This window comes from Patagioenas fasciata, chromosome 18 (genome assembly GCF_037038585.1).
Source record: "Patagioenas fasciata isolate bPatFas1 chromosome 18, bPatFas1.hap1, whole genome shotgun sequence".
NCBI lineage: Eukaryota > Metazoa > Chordata > Aves > Columbiformes > Columbidae > Patagioenas > Patagioenas fasciata.
Genome location: NC_092537.1, coordinates 7,763,254 through 7,789,555, shown reverse-complemented (window position 1 = coordinate 7,789,555; position 26,302 = coordinate 7,763,254). Strand labels below are relative to the sequence as shown.

The 26,302-nt window shown below is 58.1% G+C and overlaps 2 protein-coding genes across 7 annotated transcripts; one reads left to right on the top strand and one right to left on the bottom strand.

Annotated features, from left to right (window-relative positions):
- The first annotated feature begins 1,006 nt into the window (after positions 1-1,006).
- On the top strand, positions 1,007-2,987 carry AANAT (aralkylamine N-acetyltransferase). The gene is made up of 3 exons (XM_065852676.2): positions 1,007-1,279; positions 1,579-1,733; positions 2,479-2,987. The coding sequence occupies exons 1-3, from the start codon at positions 1,123-1,125 to the stop codon at positions 2,782-2,784; spliced, it is 618 nt and encodes a 205-aa protein (XP_065708748.1). The 5' UTR covers positions 1,007-1,122; the 3' UTR covers positions 2,785-2,987.
- A 695-nt stretch (positions 2,988-3,682) lies between these two features.
- RHBDF2 (rhomboid 5 homolog 2) lies at positions 3,683-23,604 on the bottom strand. 6 transcript variants are annotated; one of them, XM_071816441.1, is made up of 20 exons: positions 23,489-23,596; positions 22,239-22,365; positions 20,780-21,326; positions 15,017-15,149; positions 13,706-13,855; positions 13,477-13,601; positions 12,645-12,837; positions 12,370-12,573; positions 12,074-12,202; positions 11,522-11,655; positions 10,571-10,783; positions 10,312-10,423; positions 9,762-9,836; positions 9,008-9,169; positions 8,460-8,560; positions 7,958-8,021; positions 7,419-7,811; positions 6,588-6,688; positions 6,232-6,385; positions 3,683-5,606 (listed from the first exon to the last, which is right to left on the bottom strand). In XM_071816441.1, the coding sequence occupies exons 4-20, from the start codon at positions 15,101-15,103 to the stop codon at positions 5,187-5,189; spliced, it is 2,817 nt and encodes a 938-aa protein (XP_071672542.1). In that variant the 5' UTR covers positions 15,104-15,149; positions 20,780-21,326; positions 22,239-22,365; positions 23,489-23,596; the 3' UTR covers positions 3,683-5,186. The 6 variants fall into 6 exon arrangements, with proteins under 6 accessions (XP_071672542.1, XP_065708696.1, XP_071672541.1 ...); XM_065852624.2 differs by lacking the exons at positions 20,780-21,326; positions 22,239-22,365 and having other exon boundaries at positions 7,419-7,494; positions 7,717-7,811; positions 23,489-23,604; XM_071816440.1 differs by lacking the exon at positions 20,780-21,326.
- Between the last annotated feature and the right edge of the window lie 2,698 nt (positions 23,605-26,302).

Below are 26,302 nucleotides of genomic sequence, written 5' to 3'. Positions count from 1 at the left end.
ATTAGAAGGCAAAGCTGGCACCTCTCAAACAATAATCAAAAATGACCTGGCTTCACATCAACTTTGCTGCAAATTGCTTGAATATTGGGCTGAGCAGTGTCGGACAGACAGACGGCTCTGGCAGCTCTTCCCACTATTTCTGCTTGTGGGACGCATGTGCTTAGCAAACTTATTCGCTCGGTTTGTGGTTCTCTCTGGATTTATTAACTTGGTTTGCTTGCACATGAGGCAGGAGGCAGATTGAAGCGACAGGCTCTGATCCAGGTCAGGGGATTTGGCCGGGCGGTGCAGATCGGTGCTGCTGCATGAGCTTGGGGGCTGATGACCCTCCTGGGAGAACTGGGAGGTCTGGGGTCCTGTGTCACAGATGGCATGTCCTGGGGTGGGCTGTGCCTGCTGGGATTACACTGCCCAAAGCTCCTGGGACAGGAGACAAAGCCTGGGGGCATCTCATCCACATGGGATGCCCAAGGCTTGTGGCATTCACTTGTCCTGCCATTGACCTGTCTCAGTAATGTCGGTGAGCACAGGCGCAACCAAAAAGCCCAAAAGGGACTAAGCTGTGTCACCTACCCACTGAGCAAGTCAGAGAAGGGAGTAAATCCTGGAACTCAGGCTGTCTCTGGGGGGTGGATCTGCCCCCCCTGCCTGTTCCACTGTCCGGCTTTGCCATGGGCTGGGGCAGGAGATGTGGGGCAGGAAGCTCAGCCCCATGCCTGCTCCTGCTCCTCTAACAGCCCCTGTCACTGCTCTGTCCCACTGCCTGGATGCTGGCAGCTGGTCCCTGGGCTATTGTCCACCATGTCCCTGGGACCATGAGTTCCTTACAGCCCACGATTTGTGCCAGGCTCCTGCACCGGCACCAGCTTGCAGCAACAACAGACTGGCAATAGGGTCACTGTGGGCGGGTATTTGCTGTGTATATCCATATATATATATATAGACACACATATGTATAGGAAACGGGTGGCAAGCAGCCTAATCCTGTGCGTGATCAACAGGTATTTTCAGCAGCTAAGAGCGCTGGAGGAGATTGGCTGAAATAAAGGGTTCTGTGACACCGGGAGCTGGCAGAGGCTGCGGAGCAGAGGCAGAGGCGGGACACCAGGCAAGAGGAGGAGGATGTTGGCTCTCAGCGCGTTGCCTTTCCTGAAGCCCCCTCACCTGAGGTCCCCCCGCAGCTCGCCCGGGGGCCAGCGCCGCCACACGCTGCCCGCCAGTGAGTTCCGCTGCCTCAGCCCCGAGGACGCCATCAGTGTGTTCGAGATCGAGCGGGAAGGTAAGGGGCTGCCCGGGGAGGTCCTGCCCCATGGCATCAGCTTGACATGTTCCATCCCTTCCCTCCAGCGGTCCCTCATTCTCTTTGGGGGCACACCATGGTGGCAAAACCTCCATACATGACCTTGTGGGTGACGAGGGAGGGAACCAGTGACTGTGACTTGTGGCCAGGGCACCACAAGCTCCTTAACAAGGTGGGAGAAGATGTGATTAAGGAGGTGGAGAGCTACAGCCCCCAGCTCATCCACATGGGGGGTTGTCTGGGTCCCCTTCCCTGTACTCACTGCTGTCCCTCTCCAGCCTTCATATCTGTCTCTGGGGACTGTCCTCTCCACCTCGACGAGATCCGCCACTTTCTGAACCTGTGCCCAGAGCTCTCCCTTGGCTGGTTTGAGGAAGGGAGGCTGGTGGCGTTCATCATCGGCTCCCTCTGGGACCAGGACAGGCTCAGCCAGGTAAGAGTCAGACCCACTTCTTCCCAGCTTGTGTACTGGGAGATGCTCTGCCAGAGCCTGGGGAAGGGGAGCAGCTTCCTGGGGCGCTGAGGCTGCTCACCAAGTCTTATAATCATAGAATAGTTTGCGCTGGAAGGGCCCTTCCCAGCTCCCCTAGTGCCCCCCCTGCCATGAGCAGGGACATCTTCACCAGCTCAGGTTGCTCAGAGCCCCGTCCAGCCTGGCCTGGGATGTCTCCAGGGATGGTTCATCCACCACCTCTCTGGCCAACCTGGGTCAGGCTCTCACCACCTTCAGCATCAAAAATACCTTCCTTATATCTAGTCTAAACCTGCTCTCTTTTAGTTTAAAACCATCACCCCTTGTCCTGTCACAACAGGCCCTGTTAAAAAGTCTGTCCCCATTTTTCTTATCAGCCCCTTTAAGTAATGAAAGGTGGACATAAGGTCTCCCTGGAGCCTTCTCTTCTCCCAAGACTAATTGCTAAAGGGCTTCTCCAGTGATAACAAACTCCCTTATTAATTAATTTAACAGATGCTGTTAAAAAAATACACTCAGTAATTCCCCCCAGCATTCATTTTAAAACGAAAAACCTTCAGAGATGCTGAAGGGAGGTGAAGGGGATGGCACCAGCACCCTTTTCCCTTTGGGGGAGGATGCGGACCCTGTTTCACTGGGATGGGGAACCCAGACAGATGCAGGACAGGACCCCCCCGGTCACACTAACCCCGTTCCTCCCTCGCAGGAGGCGCTGACCCTGCACAAGCCGCAGGGCACAGCGGTTCACATCCACGTGCTGGCCGTGCACCGCACCTTCCGCCAGCAGGGCAAGGGCTCCATCCTGATGTGGCGGTACCTGCAGTACCTGCGCTGCCTGCCCTTCGCCCGCCGTGCCCTCCTCATGTGTGAAGATTTCCTCGTGCCCTTCTACCAAAAGTGCGGTTTCAAGGCGCTGGGTCCCTGCGAGGTGACTGTGGGCGAGCTGGCATTCATCGAGATGCAGCATCCCGTGCGGGGACATGCCTTCATGCGCAGGAACAGCGGCTGCTGAGCCCCCTCCGGTCCAACCCTGGTTGGGGGGCCTGGAGAGAAGCTGGGGGTGGGGGATAAGAGGCTATGACCCCTCTACAACCCCACCACAGTGTACATCTTCCTCCTCTGCCACATCTGCCTTCCAGCCAGATCAGACCTGTTCCATCCATTTTTATTCCTTTTTTGGGACTGAAATCCCCAGCCTGGCCCCACTGGGAGCACCAGCCCCCCAGCCCGGTCTCCAGTTTAGCTGGAGCAGTATCAGCAAGGCTGGGGCGGCTGCAGGGCTATGTGCCCACGTTTTGCTGAGACCCCCAGCAGAGCCCATACATGCACATGCCTCCAGCTCTGAGTCCCCGCTATAAGTGGAGCCCCCCCCAGCCAAGCCCTCCTTGAGCAGCCCCCAGACCAGACAGGGGTCCAGACCCCCAGAGTGCACCCCCAGCTGCACCTTCCTGAGCCTCCCTGGGGGCCAGTCCAAACCATTTGCCCCCCAAAACTCGCAGCTGTCCCGGGACAAGCCTTCTGTAAACACCTTGCAGCAAATAAAGATGTGACGGTGGTTTTCTTCACAGCTTGCGTGCGTTCCTGCCCCACTCCGACCATTGCCTCGCCGTAACAGCCAGAGTGGGGGCACCACCCAACACCCCTTGGGGCTTCTGAGCCTGGGTCATCCAATGGAGGGTGGGACACGGGGGGATTCTGCCCTTGGGCAGGATCAGGATGCTCCAGCGGTCTTTCTGCTGCAGGCACTTGGCTTCTCCTTCTGCTGGAGATCCTCCAATTCTGTTCCTTCCCAGGGAGGGGATTTAAGGGATACAGTGCATCCTCAAACATCAGGGCACAAGACCATCACCAAAAGAACCAGAACCCACTAAAAGTGCTGCATCCCTGTGCCCAAGAAGGGAGAAGAGGCCTTGTGTGTCTCATTAAATACAGGTAGAAATTTATTAAGGAGGAAAAAAAACCCCACAGCTTTTACAAAAAGTATCAAAAAGAGACAAATGAGGTGAAATGTCTGTCTTTGGCTGGAGCAGCTACCGGAGGGACGGAGCCGGGCTGAAATCTGGCCCATGGTGGAGGTAGAGATGGAGGAAGGGATGGAGGGAGAGATGCCGGTGCCACAGAGCTCCCGGGATCACCCAGACAGAGGGTGTAGACAGATGGAGCTGAGCTCCCAGCCCTTGAATACTCATCCCAGGACATCCCATCTGGGGGATTTATACCTTCCCCCATTTATCGGCGCTGACAGTCACCAGCACCAAAGCAACACACACCAGAGGAGGGACAGCTTGGCACCAGCTCAGGTCCAAACCAGCCCCACAGGGTCACCCGGACCCCGGGAAGGACCTGCCTTCATGCTGAGGCCAGTGGGAGGGAGGAGGAGATGCTGGGGAGCAGCAGCCCAGGTGCTGGGGACAGGTGGGGACAGGCGGGGACGTGCAGCCTCAAGCAACTGCTCCCGTCCGTCCTGCACTTCTCCGTCTGTCCAGCCCCATTTAGGTGGGAAGGGCTACCTGGGTCTCTACACTTTGAAAAAAACAAAAGGGGTAACAGTGGGGACTCAAGGCAGTAGCAAAAGGTGGGAGCAGCGATGGCTTCCTGAGCGGGTTGTGGGCTTGAGGAGCAGCCACACAACCCCCCAGGGCCGTTTTCTCCCCGCCTGCATCCCGGTCTAGTGTGATGAAGGCAACACGTGCCATTTATCTGCTTCCGAAAAGGGAATTTCACTGAAATATGGAGAAAAGAAACCCCCCTTGCCCCAAGCCCTGCCCCTCCATCCAGTGAGGAGCCCAGGTGGGGAAGCACAAGCTCCTTTTGCAGCCTCAGGGGAGCATGGGATGTGAGAGTGGGACTGAAAAACACCTTTGAAGCTCAGCTCTGAACACCTCAGAGACACAGCAGAGGCACTGGGGAGCCCAAAGTGGGGGAAACCCTTGGCCTAAACAGTTGCAGATAAAAACAAGTACCCCTGCAAAAAAGGGGGTTGTGTTCACAGTATGAGCTGCAGCACCCAGAGGGGCACCGAGACGGGACGGGGCTGCAGGCAAGCAGGGGCACAGGCAGGGACACAGGCAGGAGACCTTGGCAGCATCATTGTCAGGTGCTTTCGAGGTCCATTGCCCCAGAGCCGGGGGTCCAGCCTGGCTGTGGCCGTATCAAAACCCCGCTTCCCTCAGCCCTGGGTTGTCCCCAAACCAGTTATGGCTTGCCAGCACCAAGAGCAGCCCCAAGGGGTGCAAGGCCGGGCTGGCTCCAGCCCTGTTCCCCACTCCATCTCCTGTTTAACTGGAGTGAGCCCAAACCCGCCAGCACTGAGGACAAAGCTGTGCCTGTGGTCTGCAGCCACCACTTCCCACAGGCTGGTGAAGACCCACCCCATGGAAAACATCACCATCAGCCCCGTCCCCGCTGGTGGGGTCAGTGCAGGATCTGCTCCAGCTCGTACTTCTCGCAGAACTTGCTGGTGAAAGGCAGGCAGGTGAGATATTCCACCCAGCGCCAGTTCACGGGGTAGACGTAGAGCCAGACCACCAGCGAGGCAAAGAGCCCCACGAAAACCAGCAAGGAGACGATGATCATGGCTCGCTTGCGGTACTTGTCCACCGTGCCGAAGGTGATGTAGGGCAGGAAGGCGAAGGAGAGGAGGAGGCCGCTGAGGAAGCCGAAGAGGTGAGCGATGTTATCGATCCACGGCAAGAGGCCACAGACGAAGAGGAAGAGGACGATGCCAAAGAGGTTGAGGAAGGCTTTCCAGGGTTTCTCCAGCACTTGCCAGCTCTGGAAGAGCTCCACGAAGAGGCAGGCCAGCAAGCCAAACTGGGACCCGGCGGGGCCCACCTGCGGGGATGGAGAAAGTCATGGCCAGAGCCTGTGCATATCACCTTGGACATGTCCCTGTGTGTCCCCTGAGACTGTCCCCTCCCCTTGCAAAATGCATGTGGCTCCTGCATCCCTCCAAGGGCTGCACTGCCATGGGGCGCCACAATCACGCTGGCACGGGAGGAAGAGGAAAAGCACACTGGCACTGTTTGGACAGAGCCGCTGCTTTTGGTGACTCAGCAGCCAGGCAGCATCACCACAGCCCCCCCAGCCTTGTCCTGACGCACCCCCGTGGGGATTAGGGCACTGGACGTGATCTCATTTAAAGCCTGGCAGGGTTTGGCTGCCAGCAGATTAGCCATCTGCCTGCCCGAGAGCCCTGCACGCACACTGACACAGGGTGACGCGTGACTCACGCATCATGTGCAAACCCCCACACGTGTGGCAGAGATACCCCCCTCGTCCCCCTGCCATGCGGGCACCAGCCTCTCACCCCCCTGCCAGAGGCAGAGAGCTTTGTGCTGCAGCCTGCAGCCCCCTCCCCAAACCTCTGCTGGGACAGGGATGGGCAGGAGTATCCCTTTGGTCCCTGGGGAGGTGGCAGGGTTTGGGGTGATGTGGGTAGAGCCCCCCCAGCTCTCACCTCTGCCCTGTATGGCAGGAAGATGGCACTGGCCAGGTTGCCCGTGATGCCGCTGAGGATGAAGATGATGGAGATGCGATGCCAGCCTGCCAGTTTCTCCAGGTCCCTCAGCACTGTCATCTGGAATGTCACGGACACCAGGCAGTGGATAATGCTGGGGGAAGAGACCCCACGTTAGAGACCCCTGCCCAGCCCTCTATGCTGCTGCCCTGGAGTATGAGATATGGTACAAAACACCCTCCACTTATTGCTGTGGTCTGGAGGTGTTCTCCCCACTTCTCTCCCAGCCCATCCCAATGGATACTCTGCTCCCAACTCACTCCCCATGCCCTAGGGGTGTGGGGGCCGTGGCTCACCCGGCATGCAGGAACAGGGACAGCCACAGGCGGTAGAACTGGTCAGGGACCTCCGGGTTGAGGAAGGGCAGGAGACCACAGACCTTGTCCAGGCAGTGCACCTGCAAAGGTGGGGGGTTGGAGGGTGATGAAGGCTCAGCCCACACCTCAGTGCCGCAGGGAGCAACAGATGGGTCACAGGGACGTACGGCTGGTGATGCCACGTGTCAGTTGTGGGGGAACCCTGAGTGGTGTGGGGCACCTGCATTGCCCAGGTGCTGGGGAGGGAGCAACCGAGCACCCCCAGTGCCCCAGGAGATGCTGAGGGGCTGTTTTCCCACCCAGAATATCCCTTTCTCAAGGACACCAAGGCTGCCTGGGTGAGATCGCCTCAAGTTCTCTCTGGCAACCAGTGATAGGACTCGAGGGAACGGCAGGAAGATGTGTCAGGGGAAGTTCAGGTTGGACATTAGGAGAAGGTTCTTCATCCAGAGGGTGCTGGACACTGGAACAGGCTCCCCAGGGAGGTGTCACAGCCCTAAGTCTGCCAGTATTCAGGAAATATTTGGACAATGCCCTCATACAGATGGTGTGATTTTTGGGGTTGTCCTGTGCAGGGACAGGAGTTGGACTTGATGATCCTTGTGGGTCCCTTCCAACTCAGGACATCCTGTGATTTTAAGTCTTGTGTTTCCTGCCCCACAGCAACAAGGCAGCAGCACCAGGAGCCTGACTGACAGCCAAGCAAACCCCTGCACCCTGCATCCCCTGCTCACACCTGTCCCCTTCGGCATCAGCACAGCAATGCGTGACCCACTACCAGCATCACATCCTGCATCCCAGCCCACTCACCTGCGAGCAGAGCGTTGCCTCCTCGTGGAAGTAGCCGTGCATGAACTCGCAGTACTCCCGCGTCGTGATCTCGCAGCTGGGCAGAGGGCAGTGGGCTCGGACCAGGGCTCGCTCCCCACTCCCCTGACCATCCCTGCCCTGCTCCCGGCAGCCAGTCCTGCTGCCACAATCCTTCCAGCCGCCTGCAAGCCTCCAAAATCCCCACCTCCCCCTGGCACTGCTCCAGACACTGACAGGGCAACAAAAGGCAGTGGGGGGAGCTGAGCCCTGGCCAGGCATCCCCATCGCTGTGACCCACCTGCCCTTGGTGCCGATGCAGCAGGGTCTGCCCTTGATCTCGCAGTCCATGTGGGCAAAGCCTGAGTGGTTGGTTTTGGTCTCGTAGGTGCAGATCTAGAAGCAGGAGGGAGAGGAGCCAAGGTCATGGTCTGGTCCTAGGCTCCCCCCAGAGCCCCTGTGCATGGCTTGTCACATGCTGTGTCTCCCATGGGGCCTGTCACCACGGTGTCATGCAGCTCATGGTGTCACTGGGCTCTTACCGGCCACTTGGTGATGTCGTCTGGCCACACATGGGGTGGGTTGGATGCTGGCTCCTCGCATGTCCTGGTGGGAGGAGGTTGGGGGGTCAGGACAGGTCTCCCTCAGACCTATCCCTCCTCCCAGACCTGCCTTGGGCACAGACACCCCTGGGACCTGCCCCATCCCCTGGCCTGGGAGGGATCTTGCACCTTGGTGTCCTACACCCCCTCACAGCAGAGCCTTCTGCACGTGAACCCCACAGCACTTGCATCTGTCAGACACCCCATCGATGTCCCCTCACAGCATCCCCCATCCCAGCTCACCCCCCATGGGACCCCACCTCAGTTTCCCCATTGATTCCCTCTTCCTTATCGCTCTCCTACAGTGTGTAAGGACCCCCTAGCCCCTTGGACATGAGAATTTAAGGCAGCCAAGCTGGAAATGCAGTCTCATGTAGCAGCTCTGCCATGCCCTGCGTACAGCCAGGTGACTGTCCCACCTCTCCCCAGCTGTGACTCCTACCTGGGGTCCTGGTGACACACGGCTCCTGACGTCCGCTTCTTCCCCGAGTCCATGGTTGGTGCATTGGTGCTCGGCCACTTGATGAACGTTGCCAGCGTCTCCTGAGGAGCACGAAGAGATTGAGGACGTTGCAGCAAATCACAGAATCATTTTGTTTGGAAGAGACCCTTGAGATCATTGAGTCCAACTGTTAACCCGCCCCTGGCACTACCCCATGTACCTGAGAACCTCATCTCCACATCTGTCCAACCCCTCCAGGGATGGTGACTCCAGCACTGCCCTGGGCAGCCTGTTCCAATGCCCCACAGCCCTTTGGGGAAGAAATTGTTCCCTAACACCCAATCTAAACCTCCCCTGGCACAACTTGATGCCATTTCCTCTTGTCCTATTGCTTGTTACTCTGGAGGAGAGACCAACCCTCTATATGCTAGGAGTGCACTGCCCTGACGCCACGCATACTGCCCTGGTGCTGTGCAGGGTTGAGGTGTTTTCCCCTTTTTCTCCAAGGATCCCCAGCCCTTCCCAGTGCCCGCGGGGGTGGCACACACCGAGCAGTCCTGCGGCAGGGTCTGGATACAGCCCGATCTGTCGTTCTGGACACAGCAGCCGGAGCCGCGCTCCCGGTCCCGCTCGCGCTGGATGAGCCGCTCCACCTGCCGATCCTTCCGGATGCAGGGGGAGAACTTGGCTCCAAGGTGGATCAGGTCAATCTGGGAGGGAGATACCAGTCCACAGGATGCTCCATGTCTGCCCCCACAGTTCCCCTCCCTCCAGCTGCCCCCGGGAGAACTCAGTAGGGGCAGGGGCTTCCCATAGGCAACAGTCCCGACTCTCCAATACCCCAGCGGGGGGAATAACGGAATCACAGGATGGTTTGGGTTGGAAAGCTCATCTAGTCCAACCCCTGCCATGAGCAGGGACATCTTCACCAGCTCAGGTTGCTCAGAGCCCTGTCCAGCCTGGCCTGGGATGTCTCCAGGGATGGGGTATCCACCACCTCTCTGGGCAACCTGGGCCAGGCTCTCACCACTCTCAGGGTCAAAAATCTCTCCCTCATGTCTAGGGAAAGCAGGTGGGAAGGGGATGTGGCCTGTTCCAACCATCCCAACATGATGCTGCAGCTCTGAGCAGGGATCAGGCAGCAGGTCCCAGAGGGATGGGGACACTGATGCCCTGGGGCAGCGGGCTGGGACAAGGGGTCCAGCTCTTCCCCTGAAGCACCCCAGGGCCCCCCCTTGGCTCTGGGCAGGGGGAGCAGAGGCTGGTGGGGGCAGAGCCTTGGTGGTCCAGCAAAGCCCTTACCGAGCTGGGTCCAATCCAGAAGTTTTCCTGCTGGATGTACTTGACGCTCTCATAGACACCCTTGTTCCGCAGCACCTGCCGAGTGGGGCCAGGGTCAGCTCCTGCTGAGGGGGCTGTGCAGGGGTGCAGCCACCTCTCCCTCTACTCGTGGGGGGCCCCCTTCATGTGAGGGGAAGGGCTGCTGGGTCCCATCAGTGATGTGGAAGAGAGAGCAGCTCTGCTGTCAGCACACATGCCACTGCAACACGCTGCAGACTCCTCATCCTGGTTATTTAATGGAGCCTCTCATCAGCGGGGGCCAGCAGCACCCCAAGATGCTCCCAGCCCCAGCAGGGAGCACATCAGTGTGAGACACTGGAAGATGGATCCAGGGCACTTGGGGAGCAATGCAGCCCTGCAGCTCCCCAGGACTAACCCCAGAGGAAGGATCAGCCCCCAGGGCATTGCAGGCACCCCCAGACACCCCCCTTGCTCTCCTTGGCAGCCAGCTGGTTGCCATTTCAGAGTCCCCTGGGAGGGGACAGCCCTGGCTGGTAGCTCTTAAACTTACTAACTCTGTCGTCACATGCTGGGCGAAGCCAATGGGGGCGATGCCATAGGTGCCGATGACCAACAAGGTGATAAGGATGTGGACAAAGGTGAGCCAGTACGTGAAATACGGCCTGTGGAAGAAAGGACCCCAAATTTGAGCAGCTCAAGGGTGACTGGACAAAGAGACGCTGCAGTCCCCCAAGCATGGAGGGGGACACGCATCTGAGTTTCAGCTAAGGAGTCCCCTGTGCCCATGCTGGTCTCATCAGACCCCTCACCGGTGGCTGTCGGTGATCTCCAGCTGTGACTGCACGATGCTGCTCAGGCTGCGCCGGTACGTCCTGTTCAGCCACTTTCCCACCACCCCCAGCCCATAGTAGCGTTTCTTGCGGTCGAAGGCGAAGTGCATCACTTTGGAAGTGATGCGCATCCCTCGCTGGGGAGCTGGGCCAGCGCCGGCAGAGACCGAAGTGAGCCGGACACCCTCCTGCCTGCAGAGAGCAGAGAAACCCAGAGAATCATAGAATGACTCTGGTTGGAAAATACCTTTAAGATCATAGAGTCTAAAGGTTAACCTCACACTGCCAGCTGCACCACTACCCCATGTCCCTAGGAACCTCACCTCTGTGTCTTTTAAACCCCTCCAGGGATGGTGACTCCACCACTGCCCTGGGCAGCCTGTTCCAATGCCCAACAGCCCTTCCCAGGAATAAATTGTTCCCAAGATTCAACCTCAACCTCCCCCGGTGCAACTTGAGGCCATTTCCTTTCATCCTGTCGCTTATTACTTGGGAGCAGAGCCCAACCCCTCCAGCTCCAAGCTCTTTCAGGCAGTTCAGAGATCAGAAGGTCTCCCCTCAGCTCCTGTTCTCCAGGCTGAACCCCCCAGGTCCCTCAGCCGCTCCCATCACACTTGCGCTCCAGACCCTTCACCAGCTCCGTTCCCTTCGCTGAACTTGCTCCAGCACCTCAAGGACTGTCTTGTCATGAGGACCCATCACACCTGCTGAAAGGGGCCAGCTGAGGAATCCCCCATGTGCAACCCCAGAGCTGAGGCAGGACAGAGGATGCTGGGCTGAGGGCTGGGGGCATCTCTTGGCTTCACCCTCCTAGCAGCATGGCAAAAGTACTCAGTGCCCCATGGCAGGGATGGCTGGGGACATTGTCCCGACTGCGGCAGGGGACCTGGGCAGCCTTGGGGGCAGCATCTGCTGAGAGCTGATACTCACGGGGTGGGCTGCTCCACCTCGGGGGACACCCTGGCATTGTCCCCCATGGGGCGCATGCGGAAGTATGTGGCTGAGAGAGGTGGCGACTCAAATACATCATCAGGCATGGAGTACGTCTCATCGTGCATGTCCATCTGGAAGGATGATGGGGAGGGGTGCAACAATTAACCCAACAACGGTATTAAACCATGTCCCTAAGAACCTCATTATGTGTCTTTTAAGCCCCTCCAGAGATCGCTCCTTTTAAGACTTGTTCTCTAGATCCTTCATCAAGGAGAAACCCCCCCTGGCTGAGCATGGCCACCACCAGGCCAGCCTGGCGAGTGGACAATCGTGATCAATATCCCATGAACTGCATGTCACAGGGTGCGAGATGTGCCCACGGTGGCAGCGTCACTCCTTATCATCCCCAAGGAGCATCACCCAGATCAGGGCTCTGCAGCACTGGGCACAGCGGCCACAGATGCTCCTGCTCCCAGGCGAAGCACCGACACACAGGTCCTCATCAGAGCCCCTGCAGCTCCACATCCACCCCCGTGGAACAGCACTTGCCTTACTGAAGAAGGATGAGTCCAGGGTATCGGCAGCATCCACCACGTCCTCGTCCATGAAGCTGGGGTACATGAAGCTCCTCTTGTTGCTCCTCCACTTGGGAGCCAGTGGCTCCAGGGCAGAGCGTCCCTTAGGCAGGGGAAGCAAACGATGGTAAACAGCCAGAAACCCCCCAGTTTTTGCAGCACCAAGGGTTTCTCACAGCTTCCCTCCCCAACGCCGAGTGGCAGGGATTAAACCTGAACAGAGACAGAGCTGAAACCCACATGAGGAAGAAGATGCTCCCCAAAACTCACACGGAGAAGCGCGGCGGCCGCCTTGAAGCTCATGTGGGCGACGGACTCCCTCTTCCTGCGCGGCAGGCGGCCGTAGCCCGAGCGGATGCTCGTCAAAGAGACGACGCCGGGGGTGAGCGGGGGCAGGACGTGGTGGGGCGTGTGGGGACGGTCGGTGTCATCGGGATGGCGGAAGGGACGGCCCCTGGCCAGCGGGTCCACGATCTGGAGGAGGGGAGAGGTGTGGATGCTGCGGGATCAAGGCTGGGAGCCGGACCCCATACCCTGAGCTCTACCTTGGGCATCTTGGCAGGTTTGGGTGACTCGGTTCCTTGGAAGGAGGGGACCTCCTGGCTGGGCAGCTCCAGGTCACGGTAGGCAGGCTTCAGCTTGCCATATCTCATGCTGCAGTGCTGCAAGCTCTTGCGTTGCCACTGCTGCCGCTTGCCCTCCCAGTCGCCGCTGACACCAAACCATTGCGCTGTGCCCCTGGACACACGATGGGTGGGATTATCAACCATCTGGTCCCCCCAGTCCAGGCACCACCACCCCCCAAGGTGTTCCCTCCAGCAAGCTGATCTGGTTGAAGTCCCTGCCCATGAGCTTTGACAGTCCCTTCCAACCCAAGCTATTCTATGATGCTGTGATTCGGGTTGGGATGTCCCAGCTCAGCTGGCAGCAGGGCAAGTTCTGAGCTGGCTGTGGGCTGGGGAAGGGATGAGCAGAGGCATCACTGGCCTTTGGGTCTCTCTGCAGAGGTAACTCCATCACCTGGCACAGGACAGTGCATCAGGTCTGGGCTGCAGCAGATATACAGCTCAAGGTGATTGTGAAGGTCCTACATAAACAGGGCTAAGAAATTTCCCCAGTGCACAAAACAATGGTGTGAATTAGCACTAAACAATTCTGCTACAGAATCATCCCCAGGCAGACACCAGGGAGACAAAGCAGAGAGTTGCACAAAACCCTCCAAGGTGTTCCCTTCCAAGCTGCAACTCCACATCCCCATCGCAAGTCCTTTGTGGCACCCACAGCCACGACACCCCAGCAGGGACCAAGGGACCGCTCAGTGACCCAGCCACCACCGGCGCCTGCCCTGCCCTCGCGTCACCACTCCTCGTCCCTCACTTGCGGATGCTCTGGGACAGGGACGTCTGTCGGCGGAAGCCGGGCGGGCGCTCCGAGCCATCGCATCCCTTTGAGCGAGGCTCCTGCAGGCTCTTGCTCTTTCGGTAGATGGGGACTTTGGAGGGCTGGAAGGCACAGCAGGATGTTAGGGATGGCACAGGAACAGTCCCCTAGGGATGGCAGGTACCCCATGCCCAGTGCAGGATGGACGCAGCTCCCCATCGCTCACCTCCTTGCGGGCACCATCCTCCTCTGCCTCCCGGGGAGGTATGATGATGGAGAGGTTGGGGGGCTTCTTGCTCTGCAGGCGGCTGCTGCTGGAGCAGCTGTCCCCATTCTTGTTGCCGGCTGACATCTCGGGCCGGTGGCGGTTGGCAGGCTGGGATGTGCAAGGAGTTGGCAAGGTGAGAAGAAACGTCCCCCCAGGATTTCATGTGTGGGGAGAGGCTGAGTCTCAGCAGGATAGGAGGCCTCATCAGCAGCAGGATCTCACCAGCATCAGCAAACCCTGCCACTGACCCTGTTGTCATCAGCTCAGCCACTGTGTCCCTGACATCCACACCCTCTCCCCAGGTTTGGGTGGGCAGTGGGTTCCATCTCCCCCTCACTCCCAGTCCTCCAGGACCACCCATTCACCTGCTGGGAGCAGAATGAGGGATGGCACGAGAGGGTAAGAGCATCCCCATCACCTGTCTGCAGGACGCCTGGCTTGTGCTCCCCACCCCATCGGGATGCACCTGACCCGCTCAGCACGTGCACGGGAAATCAGGATGTGCAAAGCCTGAAAACACCCCATTCTCAGTAAATTCTTCACAGGACGGCTCTTTCTGCAGTGAGAGGAGGTGGAGCAGCCCATGTCACCTCCAGCCCCAGGGCTGGGACCCATCACATGTTGTGGTGTCCCCATGGGATGCTCCCCTCCGGCACATGTGTGCATACACCAGGATGGAAGACTGAATCCTCCTCAGCACAACATGCAAGCAGGAGGAGGCTTAATGGCCAAGAGGTGGTTAATTCCTCCAGCAATCCCCTCCCAAGGGTCCTCACAGCCTGGCTCTACAAGGCAGGACCTTATGGGAAAGGTAATTCCATCCGAGTGCAAGGGAGGGAGTCCAGATCCTATTAGGGGCTGTGGGGGCTCTCAGAGGGAGGCACAGCCCCCTCCAGCCTCTTCATATCCCCCCAGCCACGTGCCAGTGCCCAGCAGACTTGCACAGGTCTTGTGAGCATCCCCAGCTTGATCCCCAGGCCTGGCTCCTCTCTCTGCCCAGAATCCAGCTTTGCAAGGCTCCGTTCTCTTTTGGCAACAGCTGAGCAACCAGGACCTGCCACCCCCCTCTGCAGCACGTCCCTGAGCAGGATGCACAGGGACACTTTTGTAGCACTCTGAGTCCCCAGCACGACTGCCCCCTCAGACCCCACCACAAGCAAAGCCTGGCTTTAGGAGCATCCTCATGGAACCAGTTCCCCGGGGAGCAACCAGTATCCAAATTCCTCCTGGGGGCTCCGTCAGTGCTGGTCCCTGCTGAGGTTTTCCTACCTCATAAGAGTGGTGGGGATCCTCTGCAGCACAACTCGATGGCAAACACCGACGGCGGCCTTCCTCTTCCTCCTCCTGCTCCGTCATTCATGCACGGGAGCCCCGAGACATGGTCGAACTCCTCCTGCCTCACCTGGTGGGGAGCGATAGAGGCTGCAATGAAAAGCCATACATGGGAAAGAAGTGAAGGGCTGCAGGAGCATCGTGAGCCCGGGGGACAGGGCAGCCAGACACTGGGGACAAGGACCAGGCAGTGGAAGGAGAAAAAAACTGCCGTCTGCAGTGATGCACCTCTCTTTGTGGCAGGGGAACGGCGTGGGGCTGGCAGGGAGCTTTCACCCGCTGCTGCCGGGCAAAGCTCTCGCGTAGTGAGACACTTGTGAAGAGTGGACGCGAAATGCAATGGCCTCATCGAGGTATTTAATAGCTGCTAAGCTGGGAGAATGCCAGCCGGGCAGTCCAGCCCCAGCAAGTAAAACTTTCCGTCCCGCTGGTGAGCTGGAAACGCTGTTTGTTTTCCTCCCAGGGCTGCCAGCAATGAGCTCAAGGTGCCAGCTGCTCTGGAGAGCTGGGAACGGGGACACACTGGGGTCATAGCAAGCCCTGGGACACCCTCATCATCTTCCTCTGACCCTGGGGAATGGCTCAGCAGCAGAAGTCAACACAGCCAGGAGCACAAAAATTGCATCACTCAGAGGTGCGAGGGGACAAGGTGCTCTTGCACAGAGCTGCTCTTGCACCTCTATCCCAAAATCCCATACCCAGTTGCTCCCATCACACACCAGGCAGCCCTTGGTGAGGAACCTCTGGGATTCCCAGTGAAGCAGGTTTGCAGGATGTTGAAAACCCTGGTCCCAATCCTCACCAGTTCCCCAGGCAGCGAGGGTGAAGGAACAGACCCAGCTCCCCCTGAGCTGCGGGTGAGGTGACGCAGCTCCCGGGGGAGCTGGCACAACCTGGTGGCACCTGCCATCCCGTCACGCGGAGCAGCTTTCACGATTCTGTGCTTTAATGCGATATTTGGCACTGAGAGATGGGGGAGGAAGGGAGCAGCCCCTGATGGCTCAAGTCCCTTTGGCCACGTGGGTTGGGGGCAGCAACAATCCCCAGGCACAAATCCTGACCAAAAAGAAGTTTTACCGCACATCAGCCCTGTCCCCAGGGCATTCAGGGTAGATGTGGTGGCTCTGCCCTGGGGACAGGAAAGGTAAGTGAGAGGTGACATGGTGTGGGGGGATGGCTGCACAAACATCCTGCCATGAGAACAAGGTGGTGACAGCAGTGAGGGGGTGATGGATGCGGGGCTCTGCACTCAAGGGCACATACTGAGCTGAGCTTCCAGCTGGAAGAGGGGTCCCAGGACAGCACAGGGTCACTGCAGGCTGGAAAAGATCTCCAGGGAGAGAGAAGAATGCACTGTGGACCCTGCCACCACCCATGGGGAGTGATAAATGGGTGGAGGGGGGTAACGTGGTCTGGTTGATAAAAAGAAGAGGTCACCCACCATCACCACCTCCCCTCACAAAGCTGTCACATTCACCAAAGCCTGATGTCCAGCAGCAAGAGACACTGCCCTCACCCCCACGACAAGGAGGTGAAGCCCCCATCCCCTCCTAAGAGGGACGGTGTGTGGGGGGCACTGGTGAGCAACTGGGACAAGGTCTTAATCTTCAGCCAGGAGAGGCACAAGGAGGGTGACCAGGACTGGTCCCAGCCCTGGGGTGAATCATGGCCAACGCTGACCCAAGGAAGCACGCCCAGGAATGAAAGTGATGGAAAAGGTGATGTGGCTCAGGCGTCACTGTCAGACATGCTGGGATGCTCTAAGCAATGCAAAGGGATGGTTTGCAAGGTCAAGTGACAACCTGCAGAGCTGGGGACAACTGAGCACAACTATCGTACGAGACACTAGAGACAACCCTGCAGAGCAGCCCTGGTTGGGGGGATGGACACAGGCACAGAGGCTCAGACGAGGATTGTGATCACAGTCCCCGAGACCCTTGCCATGGGGGGAAGGCGGCATTATCGGTGCTGAAATAAAAGTCCATCAGGCTGGTGCAATCAAACCAGGAGGAAAACACAGCTCAGAGCCACCTGAGGGTGCAGGGCCAGGAGAGGGACCCTCAGAGCATCCATCGCACCCCTGCTCTGCCCTCTCCATCTCACAGGGGAACAAGCAGAGGGTCAGGGATGCCCCTGAAATGGCCCTGCAGCCATCACGACGCTCACACAAGAGTCGTTTTTCCATTAGGCAGAGCGTGGCAGCTGCCCATAAATGATTCACGAGAGCGTTAAAGACCGGAGCCTCGTTAAAAGGTGCTCCTGGTTATTAAGAGCCCCAGACAGGAAAGTCAATAGGTCCAACTGCTCCAAGAACTGAGCCCCCACGGACTCGCACCTGAGCAGAGAACCCCAAGCAGCTTCCCAGCACCTTCCCCCCCTTCTCCTGCCTTTCTAAAAGCTTTTTATCATTTTCCAGTCTCAAATTTCAGATGCAAGAGAAGCAGCCCAGGATAAATAGCTCTTGAAATGAAAAAGGTATTATTAAAAAAAAAAAAAAAAAAAAGGAAAAATACTTATAGGGTAGGAAACTAAATACCTTGATATTCCTATTTCTTCTTAGAATGCCCAAACCGCCACTGAAACGGGGAGACCTGGAGAGCACCAGCCTCGTGAGCTGAGGAGCAGCCAGGCTCCATCTGCTGCTTATTTTTTGTGCTTTGAGTAGTTAGGCTCCTTTTTAAAGGCCAAAATACACTTTATAGCCCTGCTGCAGGAACCCTCCTGGCCCTGAGGGACCGTGTGTCCCGTGCCCATGGTGGAGACCCCAGCCCACACATGGCCATTTCACACCCCAGCACCATGGCATCAGGCTGATTTTTTTTCTCCCCCCACCACAGATAAGGCAACTCCATCTTTTCCCCATGCGTGCTGGTTGGCAAACCCACAAAGACGCAAAGTTTCACTCTGAGTCTTGAGAGAGGACCGCTGTGTGTTGGGGGGTGTTTTAAGCCGTCCCCTCCTTCACACTGTTGAGCCACACGATTGGCACCATCACCCACAAGAGCTTTAATCCTTGTTTCCATCTCGGTGAGGTTACAAGGTGGGTACAGATGCCGCGATGGGTGATGAGAACCCAGTCAGCCCCCGCCATGAGCAAGAACCTCCTCCGCACTGCCATGAGGAAATCCTCTCCCATTTTCTACATTGGGCAGGACATTGGGCAACCACAGCAGGTTTGTTCAGCCCGAGCGAGCTTGGAGCGCGCAGCACGCCCCGGGAGGAAGCAAAACCACCGCAGGGGACACGGAGGCGGCCGGGGGGGCTGTGCTGGGTGCAGCTGATAAAGCGCGGCGGGCAGAGCCCTGCCTGCCTGTGGGGAAGGGAAGCGGAGCCGGGAGGGTGCGCGGCGGCTCGCGTGGTTGCACAAGGCAGCCATGTGCTGGGCTCCATCGCTGGCAGTGCGGCGCCGGTCCCTTGGGCAGTGATGCCACTGGGATCTGCACGGAGAGGGAAGGGTTCACCCAGGGGATCTGGCAGCAGATCGAAAAAGCCATGCAGAGGATTTCCCACAGCCTGTTTCCCACCCTCGTTAATTTTTACCAATGCAATTACCCACCTGTCCCCGGCAGAGCAAATGCCAGCACCCAAAGGCTTCCCAACCTGCTGGGGTGGGTGATGAGCCCTGGTGGGTCAGTGTTGCTCTGTGTCACTGCCCGCCCACCCGCCCCACACCTCCCCAACCCCTTCCTGGGGGGGTTCACACACCCTCACCGCAAAATAACCCCAAATAGGTGGCACCACACAAACCCACTCTGCTTCCCACGGTGGAGACATGCCGGCCGGGGCTGTGGGTGCTGCCAGCACCTTCCCCAAGCTGGAGCCCTACCTGAGCAGGGGACCTGCACGTGGAGGATTTGAGTCGTCCCAAGGGCTTCGGAAAGAGCAAAGGGCAAAAGTCTCTGCTGGCAGCGAGGGCAGTTGCAGCAGGGAAAGCATGGGGGGTTGGCTGCTCCCTAGATCCAAGAAAAGCTCTCTTCCAGGCACCACATGGATTCCTCGGTCTATCAGGACTGATTTAACTTGGTTTTATCTAAGAGTTGCATTATTACTCAGTGCTATTCCAATTCCTCATTAGCTTGGCTTAAACACAGGACACATGGGCACGATGGTGCGAGTGCTCCCACCATGACTGCGCCTTCTGGAAGGGGCTGAGGGGTCCCAGGTCGTCATTTCCCCAAGGCAGGGGGTGAGCAGCCTGCCTGCCGTCCCCATGCCCAGGTCATTACTGAGCTCATCCTCCCTTCTGTATTTGAAAGAAATTCTTGGTGTGAGAGTGTGATGGGGGGACACACACAGATTTCTTTCACTGGTTCTTCTGCAAAACACTCATTTTGACAGCAACACTTGGTGCAAGGGCTCAGGCTGGACTTGCAGACTGCCCCAATCCTCTGCTGCCCATTTCAGAGCATACCAAGCCACACGGAGCTGGGAGAAGCACCCATATTTACAGACTGCCCTCACCATGAGCTCTGAGCATCCCTGTGCGGCATGGGATGCAGCAGTGGGAGGTGGTGCTCAGCCTCACGTACAAATTCGGCTCATCCCAGGCAGGAGATGAGCCCCGTGCTGGGGGCAGGACGATCCACTCAGCTAAAAGCTAAAGCTCCCTATCTTTGGGAACAGGCTCCTTATCTCAACGCAGCCATTTCAAGGCTCACGCAACACACTGCTTGCCCCGCTGGCCCCTGTGCGGAGGCAACCTCCTTCGAAGCACCCAGGTCCACACCCTGCAGACAAAAACCAGAGCAAGAGCAGCTCGTCCCATCCAACACAGCACAAGCCTGGTATGGGGGATCCTCCACCCCCTGGTGCCTGCAAAAACCCAGTGATGCTCTCCCCACGCTGCAGCGTCACTGTGGACCTGTGCCAGCAACGCACTTTGCAGCCTTTCTGCTGCCAAGAGCAGGTGGTGGGGTCTCCCCCACCATCCTCATCCTCCCCACCCCACCCCAGGAATGCTGCACCCACAGGGCAGCAGCACAGCTCACTGCGGCAACTGGAGATGCCCATTTTTGAGGAGCTGTCTCTGTGCCATCCCCAGGAGTGCTCAGATTGGGTTAAGCAGCTTCAATAAAGTCCTTACAATTCCCCCAGATATAAGTTATTTAAGTTAGTGGAGGGTGAGGGAGGAGGGGAGAAGCCCTCACATGCAAACCCCACAAATGTTTGATTTCCATGAGGGGTGCAGGTTACTCCCCTGCCACCCAAACCAGTTATTTGGGGGCTGCCCCTGTGCTAATGTGACCTGCATCCCATGATATCAGCCCTCAGGGTGCAGGTCCCCAAGGACAAGGGGGACACAGGGGTCCTGTGTGGTGGTCAAGTAGAGGGCAGGGTTAGTCCTGGAGCCATACAGCACATGGACCTTCCCCAGGGCATCTTCCCTGCATCCAACCCCTACCCCAAATGCCTCATTAAGACACCAACCACCAACTAAATGCTTTCTGTTTTGGTTTGGTGCCTTTTTTTTTTTTTTAAGAAACAGTGATTAAGCAAGAAAAAGGGTACCAGCACCAAGGGTTTCTGTTCCACTCGCAAGCACAAGCCCAGCTTTCAGCACTGACCCCAAGGCCAGGAAATGACCATGACCAAAGCATTGCAGTCTCCTAAATGACCACGACTCCTGGATCCCCATAATTACAGGACCGTGTCCATGTGTTTGTCTTTCAGCCCAGCACAGCCAAACAATGCAAAAACCACCTGAATCCCCAGCTCATCCCAAGGAATTCGGCTTCCTGACAGAGATGGTTGTGCTGGTTTGGCTGAATCAAGGTCATTTTCCATGTGGTTATTCCATTTTCCTCTTGGTAGCTAGCACAGTCCTTTGAATTTAGTTCAAGAACAATGAGATAGCACCTTGAGATAAAGTTAAGGTTTTCTTCAGTAAACTTCCCAGTGTTTGGGACTTGGTATAAAAGAATGTAAGACCTCACTGATACTTATTGCTGCAGAAACCAAGGTCCTTCCTCAGTTTTCCACGTTTTGCAAGGAAGCAGGTGTACAATGCAGGGAGGAGCGGATCCAGCACAGCTGACCCAAGCTGCCCAGCAGTATTCCGTACCACAAACGCTCTCTTTCCTCGATGGCTGCTGTTCCTGAGGAGTCCCATCCCTGCTGCTGCTCCTGGAGCCCAATTCCCATGACTTCCCCGTGCCCGCTGTGGTCTGCATTCAGCTGGACTCACTGTGTCCGCCTCGGGTGTTCAGAGTTGCTTTGTATATCTGATGATAAGAGTTGCTTTCTATATCTGATGATATTCACATTATTATTCATTCTTCTTTTATTATTGTCTTACCAAACCTGTTTCTATTTCAACCCACGAGTCTTTTCTCCTTTTTCCCTTCCTTCGCCCCAGGGAAGACGAGGCGAGAGAGCAGCCGTTCAGCTGTTTAGCCACACGGTAACAAGGACCCAGCCAACCCCTTTCCCCATCAGATTCACATCCCCACGTTCTGCATCCCCAGCTCTGAGCTGCCTCCATTGTTCCTCCCGCCAGCACCCACGGACACGCTCCAGCAGCGCCGCTCACACGTGCATCTGAAAGCAACACCAGGTTCAGCCCCATCTTGCAGAATTTGTTACGGGGCAGCTGTTTGGGTGTCAAACCCTGCTCTCCCCCGCTGTGGTTTACCCTTTCTCGCCCTGCAGTTTCCAGCACAGCTGCAGTGCAGCTCAAAGAAACCCCTGACCAGGGGAAGCGGGGAGGCCACCAAGTCTTGCTTTGGTCATCAGCAAACAGAATAGGCAGAAGCCACCATCCAAATGAGGGAGCAGCAACAGGTGTTGATCACCCTCTTAATTGCAAAGGAGCTTGGAATGGCAGAGCCCAAGAAGCCACTTGTGAAGCCAGTTGCTGTGCAGAGCCCGTGGCACCTGGGGCACAGCAGGCAGAGGTGGCCCTGTTTCTGCAGGGTATGGCTACGGCTGACTCCTCCAACTCATTTCAGAGGTGGGATGTTTCCAAGTTGCAGGAGGTTTTCCACCTGGGAAACATGCAGGAGCCAAAGGATGCTCCTTTGGAGGGCACAACAGAGTGAGCCAAACTGGGCAGCATTTTCCCGCTCAGGACAGCCATGGGATGGTATTGAGGTGTTCTCCCAAACTCTGCAGCCAGCCGATGTGCTGTGAGCCCGGGAGAGCAGCGAAACAATGAGCTCACCCTGGAAATCCCTGGGAGTGACCATCCAGGACCCGGGCACACGCAGGCAGGGGACCGTCCCGGCTCCCTGTGGTGGGAAGGACGACGCCACGCTGGGGAAGAGGGCACTTCCTCTTGCCGCAGGGACCTAGAGCCGACAACATGGCCTTTCAGGTCCCCTTTCCCCTGCAGAGCGCAGGCATGGGGAACTGAGCGAGAGCTGTGGGGTTTCGGGGGAAGAAACAGAGCCCTTGGCCCACTGTGGGCACTGCAATCCCGCTGCAGGCAAGCACGGAGGGACAGCTGCTGCCTGGTCCTGCTGGCCTGGCAGCAAGGCAGGACAGGACGAGGATAAAGCCCAGCCTTACCAGTCTGGCCCAAAACTGCTGAGGGCCAACAGCAAATGCAACTGGCTAAAACATCCAGAGCTAGTATCCTCCTGCTCCCAGCGGGGTGCATGAATGGATGTAGGATGGCCGGACCTTTCTGATCACAAAGGGTTTTGTCTGCTTGCAAAGGGCTGGCAGCAGTACTTGCCACTTCAAGCAGCACGTGTGAGTGTGCTAGAGCCTTTAAACCAAACCTCAAACCAGCAACAACAACAAAGCCCCGGCATCGGCAGGCGGGAGGGGATGACGATGCTCTGGGGCATCTGGGGCTGCTCCCCTGCCCACCTGCCTGCCCTCGCCTGTGGCTTCGAGGCTGCTGCCATTTCCGAAGGGCGCCGCCAGCCCCGCTCGCCTGGGAAGGGGAAAACCCACAAAACAAAAACACAACTGCACACCCGCTTGTTTATCGGGCCATCAGCTCCAGAAAGTAGGTTAGTGCTTTCCTCCCAGCCGGGGCAGAGGAGCCGGCAGTAGGCAGGGGAGCCGGCAGGGCCGCCCTGCCACGCGGTGTCCCCTCCGCTCGGCCGGGTCACCCTACCGGGACACGCACTCGCTTCCCCCGCGAGGAAAAGAAGGAAGAGGAGGGTCCTTCCCCGTCCGCCCGGGCTGCGCGCCCCGGGGGCGCCGGGCAGGGCGCGGGGTACGGCCGCAGCCCGAGCAGGGGTCCCGCGCTGTCTCCCCTACGCCGGCAAATGTCCCCCGGGGAGCAGGGGCAGACACCCACCCCCGGTGAGGCCAGCACCCCGGGCAGAGCGGCCGCAGGGCGGAGGAGGAAGCTGACGGGACGCGGCCGGTCACAAAGCAACAACAACCCGGGCGGTCGCGAAGCGGCGCGGAGGCACTGGAACCCCCCGCTCCGCTCCCACCCTTGGCCCCGCTCACCTCGGCACGGCCGCGTTCCCGCTCAGATCCCACTCTCGGTCCCGCCGGCACCGGCCGCCGCTTCGCCACCGCCTCCACCTGGGCCGGGCGGGACCCGGGGGCGGCACCGGGGCGGGGCCTCGGCGGGGTGGGGGGGGCGCGGCGTGGTCTCACGTGGGCGTGGCCTCGTGGGGGCGGAGCCGCCGCCCAGGGTTCCGCCCCGCAGAGCGCCCGCCCACGGCGACACGCGTGGATCAGGGTCTGGTAGGACTGGCTTCTATTAGGTCTGGTCGTTATCAGGACTGGTCACTGTTAGGACCAGCCAGTATTAGGACTGTTCATTATCAGGACCTTATTAGGACCTTATTAGGACCAGGCTCTGTCAGGACTGATCACTATTAGGATGTGTCATTATCAGGACTGGTCACTATCAGGACCAGGCTCTGTTAGGACCAGTCACTATGAGGACCCCAGGGCACAGACCCCCCGACCCCACTCCCAAGCTGCAGGGACCCTGATGTGCCAGGCAGCGTGGCAAGCACAGTGTGGGCTGGCACAGCCTCAAGGGCACCGCGGGCCCAGGCACATCCCACTGGCCGGGCTGGAGCCAGGTGACACATGGTGAGGCTGGGACAGTGATGGCAGAGCCAGTCATGTTGGCTTTCGCGGCGGTGACTTGTCCAGATCCTGGCAACGTGGAGCCCCTTGGGCAGCTGCCCCTACTCCCATGGCTCTTCTTCCCCGACAGCCTCACATCCAGCTTCCTGCCACCCCTACGGAGGAGCTCAGATACCGACAGGATCTGAGGGCTGAGGAGAGACCTCTAAAGACTGGGCTTGGCATGGCTCTGTTGCTGAGGCTTTTATATGGGAAAACGTGCCGTGGATTTTGCCACAAAATAAATAACTTGATTTGTGGCTTGCTGCTGGTCTCACGTGAGTGTGGACTGAATTTACAGCCAGGACCAAGCAGGACCAGGAATTAACTTTACCTCCTTATTCAAAGTTGCATTTTTCTTTCATATTTATCTTACCCACACAAGGACACTTCAAGCAAGCCCTCTGTTCCTGGGTGCTGCAGCTGGGCTCCAGCGTGGATTCACTGATGTCTAACTGGACACTGAGCTCATGCTTGCTGTGGCCCTCCTCTTCCACTGCCATGGGTTCTTGCTCAGCAAATCTGCTCTCAGTTCCTGGTTGAAAAAAGGGTGGAAAAAGCTTTCGGTTCCTCCCAGCTCCTTTGAAGTCATGTTTGGACGGGGGTGGAGAAGGGGAGAGCCCGGCTGGTGCCACGATGGGTGGCTGGGCATGGATGCCCCAACGCGTGCTGTGCCATGGGACGGGTGGATGCTCCTGCCCGTGACTCAGGGGTGAGGTGGGGGCATCCCCAGCTGCAAGCTGGGGCAGGTGGCAAAGCAGGGACCTGGGCCAAGATGCCAGGCACTGACTTCTCCCTGCGTCTGGGAGGGGACAGATCAGACTGTCTTTGTGTGGGACAAAAAACAAGTGATAAAACCCATCGCTACCATGTCCCTGCCTGCATCCCACTCCACAACTTGGACCTGCGGGATGTGTCTTTCCATGGAGGAGCCAGGCAGAGCCCCGTGCAGGCTGGCAAGGCCTGTGGAGGGGAAGGGAGGGCAGTGATTGGCACCTGTGCAAATGTTGCAGAGCATTGGGCAATAAGGAAGCGAAAGAAATGACCGAAAAACCCCCAAGGGAGCACGGTCAGGGTGTTGCGTCAGCGTGCTGGGGAGGTGCTCTGCAGCGCTTCCCTCTGCCCTGCAAACTGCTCCACAGCTTGGCCAGAAATGATACTGGTTTTCACAGCCTTGTAGATTTTTAGTGTAAAAAGCCCATGTTACCATCCTGGGTCTTGTCTTTGCGACACATCAACCACTTCCTAAAACATCACAGTCCAGGTTCTCCAGGAATTTTTTCCCGTTGTTGGCTCTTCATGTGCCCCGCCCCCCCCAAAGTGGGTATGAGATTCCCTGGGTTGTCCCAGGTTGCTCCCACATGCAGGCAGATGAATCTGTGATCCCACAGCCCTTCTGGGAGCCTGTTTCCCCATGCCCTCATCCCCTGGTCTCTTGGCACACAACCTGGGGGAAAAGCCCCATGTGGAGGGGACGCATCAGCCCTCACCACTGGTTTGCACCCCCTCATGTCCCACTCACACTCTGTCTTAACTCATTCAGGGTTAAAAACTGCCTGTACCCGCCTGTCCCTGCTGCCACCATCACCTCAGCCCGCTGCAAGCCACCACCGCCCCTGCCAGCACCGGAGCAGCAGAGCCGGAGCGGCTGCTGGCAGCGTTGCCGTTCCCGGTGCGAACGGCAGAGGCCAGGCCGCGGCCACGCTTGGTGCCGCTGGGAGCGGGTGGAAGCTGCTCCCAGCAGCAGCCGAGGATGCTCAGCCTCCGCCATCGCTCACCGCTCCCTTCCCTCTCGCCTCCATTCCCCTGCTCCTCTTGGTGTCACAGCTGTCACCCCTGCCCAACCCCTGAGGGACACGGGGCACCCCGGACCACCCGGCTCTTGGTGCGTCATGCAAAGACAGGGGGACTTTTTTTTATCAGACAAAGTAGGAACACAGGTCTGGTTCTGTGAGGTTGTTGCGGATGGAAAAGCTCCTCCAAGCCTTTTCCACCGGCATGGCAGCGGTGGTGGCACCTGGCTGTGCAGCTTGTCATGGCATCCTCACCTGCCTGTCCCCTGCTGCTCCCCCAGCCATTGAGGGGCTCAGAGATGGGATCAGCACCCATGGCCCACACATGCAGCTGCCCTGTGCTCGGTCACCTTTGCAAATACAGGGATCTCCTGCTCACCTCAAA

Excerpts from the sequence above, each read along its gene's own strand:
- AANAT (XM_065852676.2), top strand. The coding sequence starts at position 1,123 with ATGTTGGCTCTCAGCGCGTTGCCTTTCCTGAAGCCCCCTCACCTGAGG. Across the intron at positions 1,280-1,578 it reads GTTCGAGATCGAGCGGGAAG|CCTTCATATCTGTCTCTGGG; the intron begins GTAAGGGGCTGC and ends GTCCCTCTCCAG. Across the intron at positions 1,734-2,478 it reads ACCAGGACAGGCTCAGCCAG|GAGGCGCTGACCCTGCACAA; the intron begins GTAAGAGTCAGA and ends CCTCCCTCGCAG.
- RHBDF2 (XM_071816438.1), bottom strand. The coding sequence starts at position 15,103 with ATGACGGAGCAGGAGGAGGAAGAGGAAGGCCGCCGTCGGTGTTTGCCA. Across the intron at positions 10,784-11,521 it reads GAGGTGGAGCAGCCCACCCC|GCAGGAGGGTGTCCGGCTCA; the intron begins GTGAGTATCAGC and ends TGCTCTCTGCAG. Across the intron at positions 8,561-9,007 it reads CCCTGCCGCAGGACTGCTCG|GAGACGCTGGCAACGTTCAT; the intron begins GTGTGTGCCACC and ends CGTGCTCCTCAG.